We start from the raw sequence: 21,234 nt of genomic DNA, 5'->3' as shown, positions 1-21,234 counted from the left end.
AAGTAAATAGGCCGATACTTGGTGTGTTTAGCAAAAGTCCGTGAAAATGTTGATCTAAAGGAAAAGTGATGTTACTCTACCGTTAAACTGAAAGAACGGCTCACAATATGGTTTCTACCTTTAATGATATGTTATTTAAATTACTTATTCAAAAATGGCAAATTCATATTTTCAAACTTAATCGCTAACTATCATGTGTCGGAGCACGTAGTTAACACATAGTCCGTGCAGTAAGACACTGCCTCTCTGGAACCTCTATTTTCATTCGCCCGCTGTAAATACTACCAAAACCAACAACAACAACAATCTTTTATTTGTGCCCAGAAGAGTTACAATAAATAAATACAAGCAAGAGGAAAAATTTATAATAAAAAAGGGCACAGCCACTTAGAAATAGCTAAGGCTAATCGAGCTAAGTGGCTGGGCCACCTCTGTTGTTATTCAGGGCTAGGGGCATTGTTGTCACCTGTTATCTATTGTTTTAAGAACCAATGAATTAACTCGTTGCGAGAGGTAGACCCAGTCCGTGTGCGTCAGTTAGCTGGTGACGCTTCTTTCATGATCACCATCATAATAACAAGAATAAGAACTTTATAAATGTGCCAACCATCATTCTTGCTCACTGTTCATGCAGTTTGCTAATAAGGGACACAGTTAACTGTTTGAGTTTGCAACGTCCGGTTCAGCTGCAAGTAGCTCTGTGATGTTATTGTTGGGTTTGCTACAACAATTATTCTTAAATTCGTCGTCTGCTTCTTCAGAGGTGAGGATGTTCTTTTGTTTTTTTAATTTATTATTGTTTTTAAACTTTCTAATTCACATGATCGGGAAACGGTTTTTTGGAATATTTTTGGAATATCAAGTCGATGAATGTGGTCTCCACATATAGTATAATTGAGTCCCGACGCCTCGAATCTCCCGCTAACTTAAGGTCGCGCAGGACCCTTGCAATCATTAGTATGTATTTATTTAAAGAGTATGCACGAACTGCCGGACGACTGAAGCCGACAACAAACGAAATATTCATGAGAATGTTTGTTTTTAAACTCTTTTGTACAAGTAATTGCTAGTTATTGTTTTCAGCTTTGTGCCACGTGCGCTGGAACATAGGAAATTATCATAAATAGATTCACAGCTTTGAATATATCACACGTTGTTGTAAACATTGACTCGGAAGGTCTTCGGAAGCCTCAAAACCTTCAATTTTGTGTCCAAGTTTTCTCCGCCGATATAGAATTTCAAGAGTTGATTCGCGAGGAACATGAACTTGGTGTACTCTATTGTGTTCTGGCTAGAGCGAATTTTTAAATTTCCTTCTCAAAATGAAGATAGCATGTTTCAAAGTTTAGATTTCACATTTTTATGCTCTTAGAAGCCATTAACTTGTAGCAGTTTTTGAAATCAAAAATTTCGTTCTAGTGGGAACACAAAAGAAGTTACGATTTATCACTAAGCTATATAATCATTTAATTTGGTGCGCTGTGCTAGCTGAAAACTTGGACACAAAATCGCATTATCTTCAGTTAAACTTTTAAGGGCTTGTAACATCACAGACAACGGTCATCTCTCAGTAAAAGGACAATCATGATGTAATTCCATCATCCCTGAGTATCCTTATTAAATTTTAGAGGAATCGATTTTCAAAATGTAGCAAATTAAAGCTTTACAAGATAGCACTCCAACAGGAAATTTGACTAATGAATTTATTAATGAGCAAGGGTCCTGCGCGACCTTAAGCCTTTTTCGATTTTCCTTGAGGTTCGAGTTTTTGGGATTCGCATGATATAATCCCGTTTTTCGCGTAAGTCCCGGCACATGTTTCTTGCTGAAACGCGTGCCTTTCTTAGAATACGTAAACGCTTCCTTTTTGAACATGTTCCTGAGCGCCCCTTACTTTAACATATCAAGAAATTAAAAATGGTCCTATAATCAGGTGGTCGATTCATCATTAAAAATAAAAAAAACGTTACTCTGGTTTTAAAAAATGTTAAGAAGTGTTCGTAAAATTTCCGTAAAAAGTCCCAACATTTCAGCTAAAACTTCAGCTTTCATCAGGGAAAAGTGACAAGAAATTTGTAAAAAGCACGTTTTTATAATATGCAAATCGGAAGCTAATTATCTTCTGTCACTAAAGGCTAAATTTAGAAATTCGTGCGGTAAATGCCTGCCATCATCGCGGTTCAGTGGATTCCTGCAAGTATTAATTTCCCAAGCCTCCAAAATACGTCTTCGGAACACGCCAAAATAACTCAGACAAAATATGTCCTCAGAAAATATGTCCAAATACGTCCTCGGAGCACGCAACTCCGTGCTTTTTACAAATTCCTTATCATTTTTCTCTGATGAAGGTTGAAGTTTTAGCCGAAACGTTGGGATTTTTAAAAACCAGAGCAACGCTTTTTTTTTTTATTTTTAATCATGATATAAAGAAATTTTCTATGTTCTGTTAATATGGCTGAGGGTGGGAAAGCTCATGACCATAAGAAAATTACAATATCGATCAAAAAAGGCTCCTAATCGGCGCAAATGAATCTCTTTGAGAGACGGCTGTCAAACCCCCTCAACGTCCTCGGAACACGCGTCTCCTTGGTGCGAGACTTTCTCAAAGAAACCTCTTTCTCCCTAACTTAAAAATAGTTGTCTCCACAAAATTCGTTTTCTTTTTTAAAAGGAAAGTTTCTTGAAAAAGGGACCGCCTGTCGACAACTCGTTCTTCCCTGGTTTATCTTTCCACAATACATCTCTATCATGAAATCCCGTCTCTCTGAAGCAGTTGCGTGTGGTGTGTCCATGTCAAGGAAAAACTCCTACTGAAAGCTAAGTTTTAAAGTGTTTAATGGTTTTCCCTCTGTTCCTGAATAAAGTGTTCAAAAAATTCTTAAAACAGATATGCTTCAAAAAGAATGTTACTCCCTTTGTTGGCACCACCAAACGACGGCAATTTATCAGATATCGATGGGGAGCGATAAGCCATTTTCGCCGGTTTGTTTGTTTCATCCCACAGTCCCAATAAAAAAGTACTAACAGACTGGTAATTTGTTATTATCATTTATCAAGGATTAACAGATCCTTATTTTTTTCTATTCAGGTCGATTAATTGTCCAACATTACGGACACCCCTCAGTCATGATCAGCTCATCTGGTGTTGTCATAGCAACGGTGCACTCCATACTGGTCCTTATAAATATCGTTGGAAATGTTCTAGTTTGTGTGATTATATATAAAAACCGAGATATGAGGTATGTCTTCGATTAATAACAGCAGTATTTATAGACACTAATGACGTTCCACACTACCGCGAGTTTGTACTAAAAATTAAGGAAAAACATTGACGAGCAAGATAATATAGAGTATATCACCAAATTATAAATTCCTGTATTTTGAAATTTTCATTAAACTATAATAAGTAACGGCCATTTGGGATTTTTTCCATTTAAAAGGAAATCTAAACAGAGCTTACATAAGCTGAAGACAAACGATAACAGTTGTACAACCAAATAACCAATCAGAGCGTCCCGGCACAGTACTTATTGCTTACTTGCAGCAGAATGTTTCAATCAATTCGACTCCTAATTCCTTTGGGTGATTGTGGCTAAAATTTGAATAATTATTTTTCAAAATTCTCAGAAGTACGTTTTTTTTTCTCCTTTTTTCTGTCCTTAATTAGTATAGCTGGTTTGCAGTTGACGTCACAGCAGCCGTATTGTATGGCAGAAACAAAGCGTTCTCCTCCGTTGGGAACTAAACTTTTTTATTATGCAAACTCCGCAAAAAAAATATTTTATTATAACATAGCTAGCAGAGCCGCGCAATCAAATTCAGTATACGTAAGCGTGCTCAAAATCCCGATGGAGCACGCTGATGACGTAAGCGACGAGTGAAAATCTCACTGAGTAAAGCTCATACGCTGTGTTTTGCGAAAGCGACGACATATTATCTTCGGAATATGAAAAGTGAATCCTTTCAATATTTTTCCAAGGATACGAGCTACGAGGTAAGCTGTTTCTTATTGCGAGACGGAGAGCGAAAGAGAAAATAAATTCGATTTTACCGTCGAAGTTGTTTGTGTGCTTTTCTTCATTCAAACAACAACAACTAACGAGCGAGTCTCAAAGGACGAAAATCATTTTTTTTTTTTCACGGCCCTAACGTGGAAGAATGGGCCAACCATGAAAGACAACAGCTCGATGGCACTAAAAACTAGCTGCATGACGAAAGTTTTCGCGTTTTAAGCATTACACCAAAGCGTCTACGGCTCTGTTGTGATTTTGCCGCTCGGGAAAAATTTACTTCATCGGGCGCTTCATTCAACTACCGTTTTCAAAAAAAAATGTTTATTTACATCAATTACAAATAAAATCGGTCCACAAAAATACTTAAAACTAAGCATGGAACCGAATTCTTTGACTCTTTTAACCCTTGGAATCTGTTCGGCTGTTCGAGGTTGTTTTGTTTTAATTTTCTTCCACTCGGGAGTAAACATTTTAATTTTAATTCAGTGAAAACTAACCTCAGAATCAACAGCAGTATTTGCTGTTTTCGTCCTTTTTTTAAGTCGTGAATGCAAAGAACGACTTATAGCGGTTTGCTGGAGAAATTCAATTAAATTTGTGTAAACTCCCTTGGTAACCTGGCAATTTTATATTAAGTTTAAATTAAGTTCAAAATGGCGGATGAACGTGCACAAGGGCTGGTTTCTCGAGTTTTAAAGCGAACTTGTGGATGTACATCAGGAGAATACGAATATTTTTTCCTTTCTGGAAGGAATTTTTCTATTGAGGCCAGTGCTCGAATCCACATTTACACACAATGCAATGGAAAGGATGGCCAATGCAAGGAAGCAAGAAACTTGCACGCCGAACAATAGCTTATTTTGAAAGTCCGCGGATATGAAATTATCTTCCATTGAAATGCAATCAAATAGTGGGTAAGTAATAAATCACCATAAATAAGGCAGTATTTTCCGCTACAAATTAGTCTCACTCAGCAAGATTAAACTGATGCGTTTGGAAACAATTAGAGATATCTATAGTTGGCTTGCTTTGTCTTTTGGTCGATCATTCATTTGCACGTTCGTCAAGTTTTTGTATCTCGTAATATTTTATATTCGTTGTCACACTCTCGTTAACGAAGTTCCCAAGTACATCTATCTCATGACTTAAACTTAAATCAAAATTTCCTCTGGCATTCGTAGCTCATTAGGTAGCAAGCCTTATCATGTTATGTGAATGATAAATTTGCTCTGCTTTTGAAGGCAAAACTACATTTGTAAACACAGTATTATGCATCAAACCCTTACAATTATTTTTTCTTCATACACATGGTCTGTCAAAAAAGGGACATATTAGTTCAACTGTGGTAATTGTAGTTCTCCAGGGGTGTATCATTGCACTCAGGTAATTTTTTGCTTTGTCAACATCCACTGAGTGCTATGGGGTAGACATTCAAAGAAATACTGAGAGAGTACTATTGTTAGCAGCTATTAATTTTAACGATTTTTTCTGAGCAAGATTTAGCGACTATATAGGGATTTTCCAAAAACTTCAAAAAATAGTAAATATATCGTGTAAACAGCTTTTACTGGCTGGTGATGAATATATGGCTAAGATGAAAATAAATGTTCAGTAAAAGAAAAAGACTACATATCTTGACATTGAATGAATATAAATTGCATTGCCTAAAAGAAAAAGTTACAGTACCATTTTTGTGTTCCATTAGGGTGGGAAGGGGGTACCGGGGAGGTACCTGGGTACTTGAAATTTGACCAAGACAAATTTTAGCAAGTACTAAATTAAGCGATTTTCGCCCAACTCACTAAAAGCGCTAAAATGTAATAGCCACTAATATAACAATAGTAACCTTAAGGTCGATTTCTGTACTGTCCTATGCCTCCCCCCCCCCTTATCTCAGCCAAAAAGGAACCTGGTTGCATGCCATGCTGATAAAAAAAATTGTACACTTAGATGGTTTGTTGTACGTGTTGTCCTACAGATTTATTTTAACAAGGCACATAGAATTTTGAATTAATTTATAGATTCGCCAAAACAATATCCTGCAATACAACACATCACTGAACTCTGCATGGGGCTAGGCTGTCAAGAGGTGTGGGCTGGAATGAACATCCTCCTGCCGTAACGTTGTATGAAAAACATGATCAGAAAAAGAATTTTATTTCAAATTTACTCTCATATATTTTTCACAAACAGTGAATACTGCTCTCTATAAATTGACTTTTAGCAGACTGTACAGCTTGAAAAATAAAATATTTGGAGTTATTGTTATTGACTGCTGAAAACAAAGAGTAAAAGATAAACAAGCTTTAAGGTTCAGATCCTTTAAAGATGATTTCCAGTCCGTACTGCGCAGACTCGGGGTTTGTTTACGTTTTTGTTTTGAATTCGTTGAAACGTTACACTTCGGTGACAGCATACATGACGTTTTTTAGTCCGCCATTACAGTTCGTTTCGTTCAAGAAGTTCCGATGAGCTAAAACGTCGGTTTGAAATAGCGTCAAGGTTCTTCTACTCGTTATTATTTGTTCTGCAAGGATATCTGGCGTTAATAATGAAGAAAAAGGTAAGTTTGTCGCGGAATTTTTAGTTTTGCTTGTAAACATTCCCTTCGTGTGGGCTCACATAAACATTGCAGCCGAGATTGCGCAGTTCGGACTGGAATTCATCTTTAATCCAACATGGCCACCAAATCTTTGCAGGATGGCTGGTAATGTATAGACATTATTTAAAAATGAATTAATAAGGCTGATTAAAATGCATTGATGATTTTCGTGGCATGTAAAGGGGTAAAGTAAACTTTTTGGTTGCAAGTAAAGATACCAGAAAAGGAAATAAGCAGCAGTTTTCATTTGTTACATGTATCACGCCTCTAAATTGATAATAAATTATGTTGGCTTTACTGTTTCCTGCCAATTTCAATTCTTAGAAGTCACATGTATGAGGCATCTGTTAGTTTCTTTTAATTATTTGCCTTCTGTCACAGTGTCTGCCATTCTTTAACAGAGAAAAATGTATGTCGAATAATACCACTGTCCTGTATAAAATGGCTGAGCTACCTCGTTATTAATTAAAGAACCCTTTAGCAAATGTGAAACAGTTTGGTGGAAAAAAATCCCTAGCTTCTTTCCATTACCAGCTTCGCAGCATCTTAAAGCTGATTTCCAGTCCGTACTGCGCAGACTCGGGGTTTGTTTTCGTTTTTGTTTTGAATTCGTTAAAACGTTGCACTTCGTTGACAGCATACATGAAGTGTTTTTAGTCCGCCATTACAGTTCGCTTCGTTCAAGAATTTCCGATGAGCTGAAACGTCGGTTTGAAATAGCGTGAAGGTTCTTCTACTTGTTATTATTTGTTCTACAAGGATATCTGGCGTTAATAATGAAGAAACAGGTAAGTTTGTCACGTAATTTTTAGTTTTTCTTTGTTTGTGAGGCTCACATAAACATTGCAGCTGAGATTGCGCAGTACGGACTGTAATTCATCTTTAAGGTACCTCATATCTTGTTACCACTATACGTGTCTCTCTCAGCATTAATTATTTTAAGCTCTGAATAATCTTCACTTCTTAGCTGCTTAGCTAGAAGGCCTCGATGGACTACTGGATGGTTAGTTTTCAGTTAGAATATGGGGTTATTTATCACTTACCAGCTAGAATTGTAAACATGACTCAACTGTGACATATGTTAACAGATTTCATAGACAATTACAAAAAATGTTGTTTGTCAGCAGACATTTAAAATTTATTTTGGCTAATTCTGGGCTATCAGTTTATAATATACCACATTCACGACTTTGCTCATAGAGCCTTTGATTCCTTCGCTCTGCCACCGTATAAACTTAGTCAATTTATCAGTCATTTGACACAAACTGCTCCAATCGTGCAAACTTGTACATGTGTAATTTATTACTCCACCGCTAAGTTTATGTTCTCACACTGCACACAATAAACATAGTTTTTTTTCCCCGCGGCTGGTTTTGATGCACAATTCCACCGGCAATGTTATAAAACCAACCTCGTTCCCAGGGCTTTTCCCTTGGTGATTTGGAACGGGCGGGAAAAGACCCTGGCATCGGCCGGTCACGTGATTATCTTAAATATTCCGCAGAACTCTAATTTATGCAACGGCCGATAAATCCCGTTAAAACAAAAGTGAATAGAATACGTTTTCTCGGGTTTTCTGTGAAAATTATGGAGCAGTCAACTCCCAAAAAATACACGCTCGGAATTCACTTTGCCGGCTCTGTGATGGTGAGTACGAAAGCCATCATTTGCTTCGGGTTTTTGCCATCAATGACGTCGAAGCGCGCGGCAACCCTGAACCGAGATGCATGGAAAAACCTCCGCTAAGCAACTAATGTTTGGAGATAATCCGGTACGGAACGATGAAAGCGATCTTAAAGAAGCTCCTAACGAAATAAACCGAGTCACTGGAGCAAATCTGGACAGTCTAGAGGTCACACGTCTGCGGATACACAGTTTCCTGTTTGACACTTCTAGCTCATGTTTCGCTAGTGCGGTTTGTTTTGGCTCTTTTCTATTTGCAAGATATTCCATAAGCTCTCAAAATGGTCGCTCTGGAAGGACAGGATCTGAAATATTCCATGAAAATGTTGATCACTTGCATTGTGATGGCGGGTCCGGCTGTTTAATTTCATGTATTTTAAATACCGTTGCAAGATGTATTGTATCATATCACGGATGACATATTTATCTTTGTCCGGCTTCTTCAGAGCTTTACTTGGAGATAGCCTGTGTACAGCTAAAAGCTAAATGTTTATTTTGTAGAGAGACGTTCTGTGTAGTAAAGGTTATACTTGTTGTATTAATTTCATCGAGCATTTTGTCTCTTGAGCTCGATGCTCCCTTGTTCGCTTGCCGGTTACGTTGTGGCACCGCATAATTTTAATGCAAATTTGAAATCTCACACGCGCAAGTGGAATCTGTTGACTGTTTTTCGTGTTGTATAGCGAAACAGAGGACATTTGCGGCGGTTTAGAGCCATTCCAAGCCGACTGAGCAAACCGAAAACAGATCATTCATGCGTTGCCTCCGTTCAATAGATGCAATCTAAAATTTATGACACCCAAGATTTTCGGGTGTCTGAAGCTCATGTGACCGGCCGATGCCAGGGTCTTTTCCCGCCCGTTCCAAATCACCAAGGGAAAAGCCCTGGGAACGAGGTTGTTATAAAACAATTGGCTCATGCTTTTAGCTGTGCTCCATCGAGTTATGGAGCACTTGGGAAGTTTGGAGAGCACTCAAGAAGCTAGAGTTGCCCGAGGCGATAGCCGGCCGAGGGCAACTCTTACGCTTCTCTCGTGCTCTCCAAACTTTCCGCGTACTCCATAACTCGATGGAGCACGCTAAAGCATGAACCAATTGTTAATTGTTTTGTCATCCAACATGGCCGCCTTGTCACGCGATTGCAAACCAAGAATATAGAGAAACTTTCAGGTGACGTATGTTTTTCTTTCCTTTTCCCTTCATATTATAGTTTGTTGTTATTTAAGAGGGTCTCAATGGGGTGGTGGCTTTTACGGTTAACAGTTAAAATTTTGACATTTTTACGCCTAACGGTTAATTGTCTTCCGTTACGGTTTACAGAAGTGTTAGCAATTGATTTCCATTGTTTCAAAAAGTTATTGCAGGCCCAAGAGAGACCTGCAACCCTAATCTTGACAGTGACCAGCGGATTGCATATAACGCGTGCGCGCCACGTTTATAAAAGGCCAATTGCAAAGCGGAAGTTGAAAATTTGTTCTTCCACAAAGAACGATCAGAATGCGAAAAAATGATCCAATCCCAAAAGTCTGTCGAAACACCGGAAGTTGAAAATCTGTTCTTCAAGAACGATTAAATCTAGAATGCGAAAAATGTGTCAATCTCAACAGTTTGTCACAAGATCGAGGCTTTTGTCACAAGGAAGATTGGAAACATTACGTTTTGCAGACATTGTTTAGGCGTTGGTTTTGAGAAGATTTATTGTGATTGTATCACAGATAAACCACGGCAAAACGAATAATTCCTACAACGGTTCATCTCGAAAAATTTCCTTACAACACTGACAACATAGCAAGTTCACCGACCGAGGCATCCTCGGAGACCCAGGGGCAGTTTGTGGGGCAAGAGAAATGCGAAAAAGCGGGTAAAAAATAGCGCGAAACTGCCAGTTACATAAATCAGCATATAAAAGTTCTATTGACTGAAAGTGCCCCTGGGGAAAGATTCTTACCAGACCAGTTCAAAAAGCTCTCTGAATACTGCCTCGTGATTGGGCAGAAAAATCTTTTGTTTTCCCTTTGTATTATTCTGCCTAATCGGCGAACAGCTTGACTGCGGTCCTTTTGTTGTGTTCTCATGCAAACGAAGTATGTACACAAAGCCAGTTCGCTCGCTATATCTGTCTTGCTTTTTAGCGGAGAATTTGCTCGGGAAGGAAAAGTTTCGGCTAGTGCCTCCCCTGGTCGAAAACGTCGAAAGTTTGACGGCCATGCCCGCGGAGAAACGGCGGATTCTTCAGATTGTGGTCGATCGCAGGAATCGTAACACTTGAAAGATTGATGACAGTTTGAGGCGAAACTTTTCCAAACAAGAGTATGTTTTTCACGAACAAACCAGGCAGATGTGTCAAGCGGCGGATCGCGACTAGCTACGCGTGCAAAGCGTGCAGCAGCGATTCTAGCACTGGCTTTTGTGTACAAAAGGACCGAAGTCAAGCTGGTCGTCGATTGGGCAGAATAATACAAAGGGAAAACAAAAGATTTTTCTGCCCAATCACGCGGCAGTATTCAGAGAGCTTTTTGAACTGGTCTGGTAAGAATCTTTCCCCAGGGGCACTTTCAGTCAATAGAACTTTTATATGCTGATTTATGTAACTGGCAGTTTCGCGCTATTTTTTACCCGCTTTTTCGCATTTCTCTTGCCCCACAAACTGCCCCTGGGTCTCCGAGGATGCGACCGAGGAAAATCACATCTCAATTACACCGCGTGCTCGATTAAATCATACATTCCTTGCGTGTCGCGTTACTCGGAATAATTGTCTTTTGTCCAGTGACTTATCGACACTCTCTGAAAACTTTTCGCGACCTGTTAGAATAATTGGCGTTAAAATGAGGTTAAGTTGTTTGACCTTCCACCATGGACGGTTACAATGCAAAAGGAACCGAAAATGTGTCGTTCAAACAGGAAGTTGAGAATTTTATTCCTCCACAAAGAACGATTAGAATGCGAAGAAAGTGTCAATCACAAAGGTTTGTCAACTTTGATCGAGGCTTCTGTCACATGGAAGGTGAAGGTGAAGGGTCTTAACAGCATCTAGGCCTGCACTTTCTAACGTACCTGTGGTTACCACTAGTTAATTAATTTCCGTTGTTGTGTTGATGAGTTATGTCAGTTCCTCGACTTTTGTACTCGCCTTATATCTCTCAATTGGCCTTTCCTCTTCATAGTTATTATTATAGCGGAGCTCCCACGCGCCGAAGGCGCGCGAGCGGAGCATCCATAGGCAGGCAAATGGTATCCTATCGAACCGAGAAATTTTGGGAGTCGCCTACGTCCGTACGTACGTCACGGTGGGCACAGAATGACTCAAAATCGCTACCCATTCGTGTGACTGGTCGCCATATTGGACGAGGTCTATTTTCGGCAGACTGGGTACGAATTTAGCGGAGCAGGAAATGACGTTTTTTAGCCCTTCCCAGAGGGCCCTATGAGGTCGGAAGCTCAATGCAAGGAAGCCATCTTTGAAGTAGAAGGAAAGAGCTTTTATTTGGTACCAAATAAAGGTAGGTTTCTCTGTTTTTGTAGACATCACGGCTTTGATATTTTAGCCGCTTCGTGTTCCAGTGCTTATGAAATGAAAAGTGCCTTTTTTCGGCTCCATTCATTTCCGTCAGTTTCTGCTAAAACCTTTTGATTTTGCCATCATAGCATTGAGAGTAGGTTAAATTTCGATCGTATGTTTTTAGTTTTTTAAGAAAGAAGCGTGCGCCTTCAGGGTTACTCGTGTTTAACGGTGTAATTTTGCGATTACCTTCGAACAGATATCAACTGTTCTAGAGAGCAACTGGCCTGGCGCTTACCTACCTCCAGCTTTCTGGGTGTTTCTGCTAGTGAGAAAATGACACGAGAAGTATCCAAAGTTCGAAGGCAGTACGTTACTACAATTTAACTTGATTTTGTTTATCAGGTAAGCTCAATCTAATGTCTATTTACTATATAAACACCAGTGAAATACCAGGTGAGCTTTCGCGCAAAAATTTGATATCTTCACAGGTGAACATGCGGAGATAACCGTTACTATGGTTACATAATAAATCGCTTTCCAAGTTTATATAATAAATAGAATATTACTTGGCTGCTTAGAGATATGAAATTTCTCTTTGAGTTGAGTGTTGAAAAATATTCCACTTGTTTGCTTCCCTAATTAACTCATGAAATATTTTTCAGCACTCAAAGATAAATTTTGTATCTTCGCACAGCCATGTTATAGACTAGTGAATATTTTTTTTAAATATATCTTGTTTGCTGTGTTTATGAAATTTTGTTTTTATAAGCACAAGTACAACAGTACACACACGATACCGTAAACTCCTGTTTAAGAATAATCAATAAAGGCTATAGTACTGTAGTAGCCTTGAAATTTCTTTCCGGCAGGCTAAAAAAATGCAATTGCTTGAATTGCTCACACACTGAGAATCACATCATTTATTTCATCATTATCCACAGTTCACATATATGTCTTTCGTATATTCACTATGTCAGTACTAATACTCTTAAGTATATCAAAAGGGACCAAAAGAACATTCAGTTGTGTTAATCAAAATTCCATAAATCATTTTCAATAACAGGCATAGACTGATTGTTTAGATTTCTGTTGGCAATCAATAACAATAGATTGTCATATTGTTGCACCTCTTATATGTTAGCTAGATATGGCCTAATCAGTTTTTAAAGGTTATGTTTTGCTCTTAACTGATAGCCTTCTATAATTACACCATTGTGATTGCTTAACACATGCATATGATGATATATAATTAACCCCACTACATTAGAAATGCGCCATTTTGATTCTTACTTTTTTTTACTTTTCTGCATCTAGGAATTGACTGGGGAACCAAGCCAGGGTTACATCTACTGGAAGCTTGTTATTTATACAAATAGCATGCAACGGCATATTTTTTTAAATAATTTAACTGACGAGCCACTCTATGGGTACCCATGATATTTCCCTTTGCTTTTCTCGTGAAATGTGGTCAAATGCCAAAATTCAGAAATTGCAAATATTTTCTGTAGTGTTTACAAGCTTTGATGGTTTTATATCAGAGTTTTCAATTTGATCAAGCAAATTTTGGTCAGTTTCGGCTCTTCGCTTCAATCTTGAGATCTTTGATTTCTTCAGAAATACCCATAAAGAGGCTCATCACTTATCTTTCAAGTGAGCAAGTATTTTTTAACAGCAACATAGTGAATGTTTAAGCTGTCAACATATCAGATATTTTTGGTTTGGTTTATTAGACAACAGCTGTGTTAAAAATATAAGCTGTTACCGGTAATCACTTAGCACAAAAATAGATTACAGTGAATGTGTATGGTATAGAACAAGCTAGGGCATATATTTTTGGCTCAGGAATGGGGCTGTTGAATCTTAGCTTAATAAACTCAAAATAGTTAACGAGACAGCAGCTCTATTTGCATCTTAGCTTAATAAGCTCAAGATATTAGTTTAGACAGAAGCTCTATTTGAATCTTAGCTGAATAAGCTCAAGATATTTATTAAGACAGAAGTTCTTTTTGGATCTTAGCCTAGCTCAGGATATTTATTTAGACAGTTGTATTATTTTAATCTTGGCTTAGCTCAAGATATAATTAAGACATCAACTCTATTTTTAATCGTTGATGTACTTTGAATATTTTTTTTAGCTTAGCAGTATAGAATACAGTTGATGTGTGTACTGTAGATTTCATATTTATTAAGGCAACAGCTCTATTTAAAAAATTTAAGCTGATTGAATATATATTTTGTAAATATTTTAACTGAGCAGAATTTAATTAATAACAGAATACATTGAATGCAGTGTCTACTGTTGAACACATGTCAGTCATTTGCTTAAGATATAAATGCAACAGCTCTATTTGTAATTTACTATAGCTGTTTTTTATGTCTTTTTAACTTTGAATTATTTTATAACAACTAAACAACTTAGCATTCTAGAATACAGAGGTTGTGTATTAATACAGTTGATCACAGGTCGGTCATTTAAGCTCAATATATTTATTAACACAACAGCTCTTTCCCATTTTTTTAACTTAGCATAATTTATTAGCATCAAACTAAAGTGAATGGGTACTCTGTTGAAGACCAGTTAGACATTTTTGGCTCTATTTATTTTTTTGATTTTTTTAATTCAATTTTTGCTTAGTATTTCTTATGGTAAAAAAGGTAAAGTCTGTGTCCTAGCCAAGTGGCCCATTGCTTAGTATTTCTTATGACATACAGTGAATATAAACACAGGTCAGATATTTTGAGCTTGTTATATATATATATATATGTCTCAACAACATATTGATGTATGTGAAAGATAATATTTAAGGTTAAAAGCTGTTTCAGCACTTGAAGAAAAAATGGTTAACAAATATATATTGAATTTTATCTGTCTTGTATTGATTATTTATAATTATGGGGAAATGGGGTATGACTATTTTGTTATACCCACCCACAATGTCTATTACGAAGTGCTTCTAAAGGCTTAAGGGTTCTCAAAAGCCCCCTAAAAACATTAAAAAGATACAAAAAAATTCTTTATTCTGATTTTGTTAACCCCTAAATGTGGGTGTAAACATTTTTAGATTATGGTATTTGTTAGGGATACTGCAATAACAACTATGGTTAGAATTATTCTAGCCATCGTTTTAGAATTTGAAGGCAGAGCTTTCATTTCTCTGACTATGGTATATATGTTGTTTAACTGACAAGCATTCTTGACCCCTTCATTTGGGAGACCACTCACTCCCACAGTCAAAACAGTATGGTATTTTCATAACTTTAATAATTGTCATCTCAGCTAAACTACCCACTTCTTACTCGTAATTATTTATTTGTTTGCAGAAAAACACTACAAAGTAAAACCATGCGAACAAAATGCCTCTATTTATACACAAGATTTGGTGAACACCGTGATGATAAGGGGTTATGCACAACTGCAACTCATAAAAAAAATGTTGTCCACAGCATAAGCTTAAGCTTAAGTACATACTCTCCAAAGTGAAAAGTTAGGGATAGTTTGCCTTTGCTTAATTCGTACAGAAAATTCCAGTTCTTCTTTTCGGATGTCAGGACGGATACTCTACTGGCCGATTTTTTTTCCTGTCAAAGTCCGCTTGAGGTATTTGTTGACAACATATAAACGCTCTGTTACACCAGAAAGGAGAGAAAAAAGCTGCTAAATTGGCCGTAATGTAGTGAAAGAAATTGTTTCTGCCTTTTGAGTTTTACCAAAGGACACAAATAGGGACAGAAAACCCATTTTTAGCTTTAGCCACTCTTATTATCACGGGAAAAAACTTTTGGAATATCATCCATTTCACGAACTTCATCCACAGAGAGAGCCGCCATTTTGAAATAAGGCGCCAATACCGCGCGTAACCGCTGAACAAAATGAATGGCGAACGTGAGCGATTTTGAGTCATTCTGTGCCCACCGTGACGTACGCCCGTACGCACGGATTAGGCCTGGGGACGAGGTTGCCCGCGCGTGGCTAAAGAAAAGTAAGGAAATTACAAACAGCAAATAAAGCTCGCAAGGCAAGACAAAATGTACACAAGGGGTAAAATTACACAGCGATACTACACAGCAAAATATCTGAGAGGTTTATTATCCAACTGCTCTTTTTTGTTAGTCTTTTTTCGTGTATGAGTGTTATGTATCGAAGCCTTTACGCCAAAAAATCAATATGGCTCGATGGCTCTCGTTCAATCGCTACACGGTTAAATTCAATCTGTTGGTCTCTGGTCGCATTTTTCGTAACCGTAAAACGAGCAATTGACGTTATCTTCTATGGACTGGATGATGTGGACGTTTCAGTTTGATCTAAACGAAGTAATGTTATGAAAACGCGGGAAAATGTGTTGCGCGGTGTTCACTGTGTAGGGTGAATGAAACCGAGGGTATAAAAAAGAGCGACAGAGAATCGAGAACTTTCTTACCGTAATATTTCTCGCACGATGTCCTCAAAAGTCACCTATATTCCGTGAAATTGTAGATAAAGAAAGAGGTGTACGATGAGACTCGGAATAATTGCGAATGATATTCCTTGTGCACGTCCAGTTTGCTAGTTTCTGTTGTTTGCGGATGAATCTTCGGCCGTCAACATCAAGAATACAACAACTTTAGCAATGATCGTGTAAAAACGAAGCTAAACACTGCATGCATCAAGTCCGCTGAAGAAAGATACAGGAACCTGATGCAAGGTAACAACCTGTACTGAATTGCTGAGCCTGATTTTATGACAGAAAATTTCATGATGTTTATAAACTTAAGCTTACTTTCTAAGTGCAGTTTCGATAGATTCTGTGTCGGTAAAGTTTAGATCTTTCCTTAACTTAAGCAATATACTTTGCCCCTTTAAGTCGCATTAACTGTAACTTGTAGTACATTTAAGCTTACGCTTACATGTCAGTTCATTTTTTTGTTCCCCTGAGTTGGTTTCATTTGCTATGGATTAACCGATTATCTATTGCCGTAAGTTGATTTTCTTTGGCCGTCAATAAAGTCGAATTCTAATCCCTTGCCGTGAGAGTTATTATTTCTTATTGCTGTGAGTTTATTCCGACTTTCAGACTACATTTTCTCGGCGGAAGAAATTCATACAGTATAAGTGACGTTTTTCGAAGTGCTAAACGACGACAAAGCAAAAAGCTCGAACAAAATAAATTTATTTAAACTAAACTTGCTCTGAATAACATGTTTACCCCATCTCAGGCTCGAGCGCGAGGTGAAAAATATAAACTGACTCATATTTTTTAAAGTAGTTCAAACATTTTTTTTTTTTTGCTTTAGTGTAGTCCACTTTTACACTGAATAATTACACTGAATAGAGATGATTTAGTGTACGTTTAAATTTGTTTAAATTTTGCACACGGTAAGAAATAAAAGATAAGTTTTAAATTTGCGTACGTGACTGAGCAACCCTTTTCAGTACGCCGATGTTTAACCCTCGGACGTACAAGGGGGGGGGGGGGGGGGGGGGGGTGGATGCCACCCCCCCATGAGGTTTTTTCCAAATTTTGAGAAAAAGATTTACTCTACAGTACTGAAACTTTTAGTAGCTGTTCATTCATCCTTTGCCGAAATTTTGATATGTCAACCATGTGTCAATGATATTTGACGTTGCCATGGCAACGTCATAAATACAGGCAGGTCTTGCTAAAAATCGTCATTTTTAACATTTTTCTTTATTTTTTCCAGTTTTTTTAAACAGAATTGCACGATTTGTTTATTTTAACATTCCATAAGCATTCTGACTTGATTTTGCATCAATTTCCGTTATTTTTTGACTTTCTAAGAAAATGTTAAAATCCAAGATGGCGGATCCAAGATGGCGGCTCTTATGACGTCACGTGACGTCATATGACGTCACAGCCAATTAAAATTATGCCATCTTGTAGAGTAAGCTACGGGCTTTCTTCTGAGAGCAAAATAATTTCGCTACGCCTTAATATAACAAAAACTCCGGGGAGGGGTTCCATCCCCCCCCCCCCCCTTGTACGATGGTGGGGGTATGAGTTTGCTTGTACGTCCGAGGGACAGAAAGAAAAGCAAGACGGGAATATGCCTGCTATTTTCTATTCTTAGAAAGCAGACAATAAACTCTTAATTAATTTTTAGGCCATGAGTTGTATTAAAGCAAAACGATGAGAGGATCGTAAAATTATTTACTATTCTTTAGAAAGGAGAGAATAAACTCTTAATTAATTTTTTGTCCATTAGTTGTTCTGCCTCGAGATTATGATGGATTTATATTTGTCTTGCACCTATGGGCCAGTGCTAGTGTATACATAAAAGCTTTAACCGCATATTTATCAAAATGAAAACATTGTAACTCCAGCTAAAATTAAATAAATTAAAGGGAAGCTCCGCTTTTAGGCTTGCCTAAATCTATATATTAGCTTTCAATATAGCCATGGGCAACTCAAACGAGAAGAAACTGAATAAGCATAAAAATAGTCAGAGCTGTTAAAACGTCTGTCAACTCGTGTCAGGACACATATTCGGCAGACACTTCCAGTTAGCCAAGACACAGAAAATTCTTAGACTCAAGACTAGTTTTTTTACGGTTAGATTTTTTACGGTTTACACTTTCAACGCTAACGGCTAAACGACAAACTCCATTGAAACCCTTATTTTACCATATGCTTTTTAATTAATGTAGGATTATAATTTTTTTATGAAAGACTACGTTCAGTATTCCATCACAATGACATTCGTACGTATAAATTAGTTTGTCCAAAGTGCCGCCGTGTAAATACTGTTGTACGTTGTTCTTCCGTTGTTCGCTCTTTTCTTTGGAATATTTATTTCTTTTTGTTTTCATTGTTATTTATATTGGGCTTCTAGGGAATGTGATATAGATTTTAAGGGTTAAGGGTGGTAGGTCCACCTTGTAGGGGACTTAGTGTTTTTTTGTGAACTCACCAGCCGTAGGGCGAATTTGTAAATAAAATAAAAAATAAAATAAAAAAGAAGTTCATTTCAGAATATAAATTGTCAGCGAAACAACACATACCAAATCTTCTTGCACATGCGTTCAGGGGATTCCCATGCCATGCCATGTTTAGCCATTCTAAATAATACCAAAATGTTTGCATTTAGCGAAAACATGACATGCAAATTACTATCCGTTTTTATTACATTCCGCAGGATTTCCATCAACTATCTATTGGTGAATCTAGCTGTAGCGGATATCTTGTACGCAGCGTTTTTAACACCAGACACGTTTTTGTCGCTCACTTCCAACCACCCAGACGGGATAACTGGCGCTGTCTTATGTAAATTGCTGACGGGTGGAATCGTAGCATGGATTGCAGCACTTTCCTCGGTTTTCACTCTGGTTGCAATCGCCACTGAACGATATTATGCAGTAATGTATCCTCTTGGTAACAAGGGGAAACTTACCAAGCGTAAACTGAAGGTGTGTAACTGACAAAGTTTAAAAATTATTATTGGCAACTATACAATCTCTGCTTAAACTATGTGGGTAACAATGTAGATAGCAGGTGCGATGGCCTATAGAATAGAATAGAATAGAATAGAATAGAATAGAATAGAATTGAGTTGAATAGAATAGAATAGAATAGAATAGAACAGAACAGAATAGGATAGAATAGAATAGAATAGAATAGAATAGAATAGAATAGAATTGAGTTGATTGAATAGAATAGAATAGAGTAGAATTGGATAGAATAGGATAGATTAGAATATAATAGAATAGAAACTTTATTACGGTATTAGTATACCTCAATTGAACACCACTGTAAAATTGTCGTATAAATAGAATATATATCGTTAAATTTAATCAAAAGCTTTCTTTGTCGCATCCATTTTTTTTAAATAAGCTCCGCCCTCATACAAACGCCTCATATGAGGCGCGAAAATTTTAAGAAGCGCAGCGACGCTTGTTCGAGTAAGTAAGGCCATAGTATAGAAATCTATACTTAGCATTTTAATCCAATAATAGCTGATCTAATAATGAAATAATTGAATGAAAATTGACAAAAAGTTTATGTAAAAATAATAAGATTAACTATTATGATGAGCAGAGGGAACAGCCCTTACAGTCATCATCAACCAGTAAACTTAAATCATATTATGATATAAAAGTTTCAAGCGTTCAAGGGCTTAGTGCTGGCCGGGAGATGCACTTTACTCCCGTAAAACTGCAACCGTACAACAATCCACGTCGCTTCATACAATAAAGGTTATAAATACGTTAGTGGAATCGTCGACAACTGAAAGCTGCATTTTACAATGTGCTTCGGTGAATGTGCATGTTAAGAATGAAAATTGCTGTTGCCCCAAATAGCATGAAATATCCTTTCATGATGTATAATAACAAATATGCATGCGCAACTTATTTACAACGTACTCAATACCCATTCTCAAAATACCCAACTTACTCTATGACACTTTCCCCTTTCAGCTGATAATTTTTGGTTCTTGGATCTTCTCATCAATTTTCAGTATCCCTGATTTTCTTGCATTGAACGTGCAAGGCAAAATCTGCGTGCCTCTATGGCCTGAGAAGTGGATGTCCAAGGCTTACTATTGGGTGTGGTTTGTCTTGGTAGTTCTCTCCGTGGCACTGATGGCTGGCTTATACACCAGAATCGTACACAATTTGTGGTTCAAACGTAATGACGGCAATCAGTTCACGCGCCAACAAAGAGTAAGCGATCAGGATGTCTTTTATGCACGTTATACAATCAACCAATGAAATTGTGGCACACTGTGATTGTGACGTAATTGTGACATTGTAATCGTGGCATTCAGATTTTGACATTGCGATTCTGCCATTGTGATTGTGGAATTATGATTGTGGAGTCATGATTGCGACATCACGAATGTGACATTGCAATTGTAATATTGTGATTGTAGAGACACTGCGATTGTGACATTGTGACATCGCCATTGTGATTTTGCGATAAGGGACGGCACTATAACTGGAGGCTCAATAGTTTCCGACAATTTATTTTCAGGTAGCTTCGTTTATTCAACTTTAATTAACTCTTTCATGTGTTAATACACAGGGTGTCCTGAGGGTGAGAAAAAGGGTTACCTTGATGGTCATAACTGTCACCGCCATGTTTGGAATCGGTTGGCTAACTGACGGAGTTGCCCATCTCGTAGAAGACAATACATTTTACACCATTGACAAAGCCGTTTACACCGTTATCCACGCGATGATCCTGGTCAATTCTGCTGCCAACCCGTTCGTCTACGCTCTGTTAAACCAAAACTTCAGGGAGAAGATAAAAGGAATGTTGTGTTGTTCTGGCTATACGGCAGTCAGGGATCCTGATACACGGGAACCACATTGCAATGAGCTGGCCAACTTCGTTCCCCCGATCCACGCGGCCGAAGCATGTTCCAGTGAGTGATGTGCTCCTTCCATTCAGAACAATTTACGATTGACCTTTAAAGTAGTGCCTGTACATTCTCGCGGA

The 21,234-nt window shown here is 37.7% G+C and overlaps 1 protein-coding gene and 1 long non-coding RNA gene across 2 annotated transcripts; both read left to right on the top strand.

Moving 5' to 3' along the window:
* The first annotated feature begins 3,126 nt into the window (after positions 1 to 3,126).
* Positions 3,127 to 21,234, top strand: LOC144637483 (G-protein coupled receptor 83-like). Its single transcript, XM_078496547.1, has 4 exons — positions 3,127 to 3,239; positions 18,932 to 19,202; positions 20,211 to 20,456; positions 20,818 to 21,234. The coding sequence occupies exons 1-4, from the start codon at positions 3,127 to 3,129 to the stop codon at positions 21,166 to 21,168; spliced, it is 981 nt and encodes a 326-aa protein (XP_078352673.1). The 3' UTR covers positions 21,169 to 21,234.
* On the top strand, positions 11,666 to 14,665 carry LOC144637927 (uncharacterized). The gene is made up of 3 exons (XR_013567826.1): positions 11,666 to 11,798; positions 12,057 to 12,202; positions 13,115 to 14,665. It is a non-coding gene; the product is annotated as an uncharacterized LOC144637927 (long non-coding RNA).

This window comes from Oculina patagonica, chromosome 14 (assembly GCF_052425735.1).
Source record: "Oculina patagonica isolate OP01 chromosome 14, crgOcupat, whole genome shotgun sequence".
NCBI classification, from domain to species: domain Eukaryota; kingdom Metazoa; phylum Cnidaria; class Anthozoa; order Scleractinia; family Oculinidae; genus Oculina; species Oculina patagonica.
Note: the sequence above shows the minus strand (reverse complement) of the source record. Positions and strands in the feature narration are given on the sequence as shown.

Bases quoted from the DNA above. Each gene is read 5' to 3' on its own strand.
- LOC144637483 (XM_078496547.1), top strand. From the start codon at position 3,127: ATGATCAGCTCATCTGGTGTTGTCATAGCAACGGTGCACTCCATACTG. The intron at 3,240-18,931 runs GTATGTCTTCGA...TACATTCCGCAG, and splicing joins TATAAAAACCGAGATATGAG to GATTTCCATCAACTATCTAT. The intron at 20,457-20,817 runs GTAAGCGATCAG...GTTAATACACAG, and splicing joins AGTTCACGCGCCAACAAAGA to GGTGTCCTGAGGGTGAGAAA.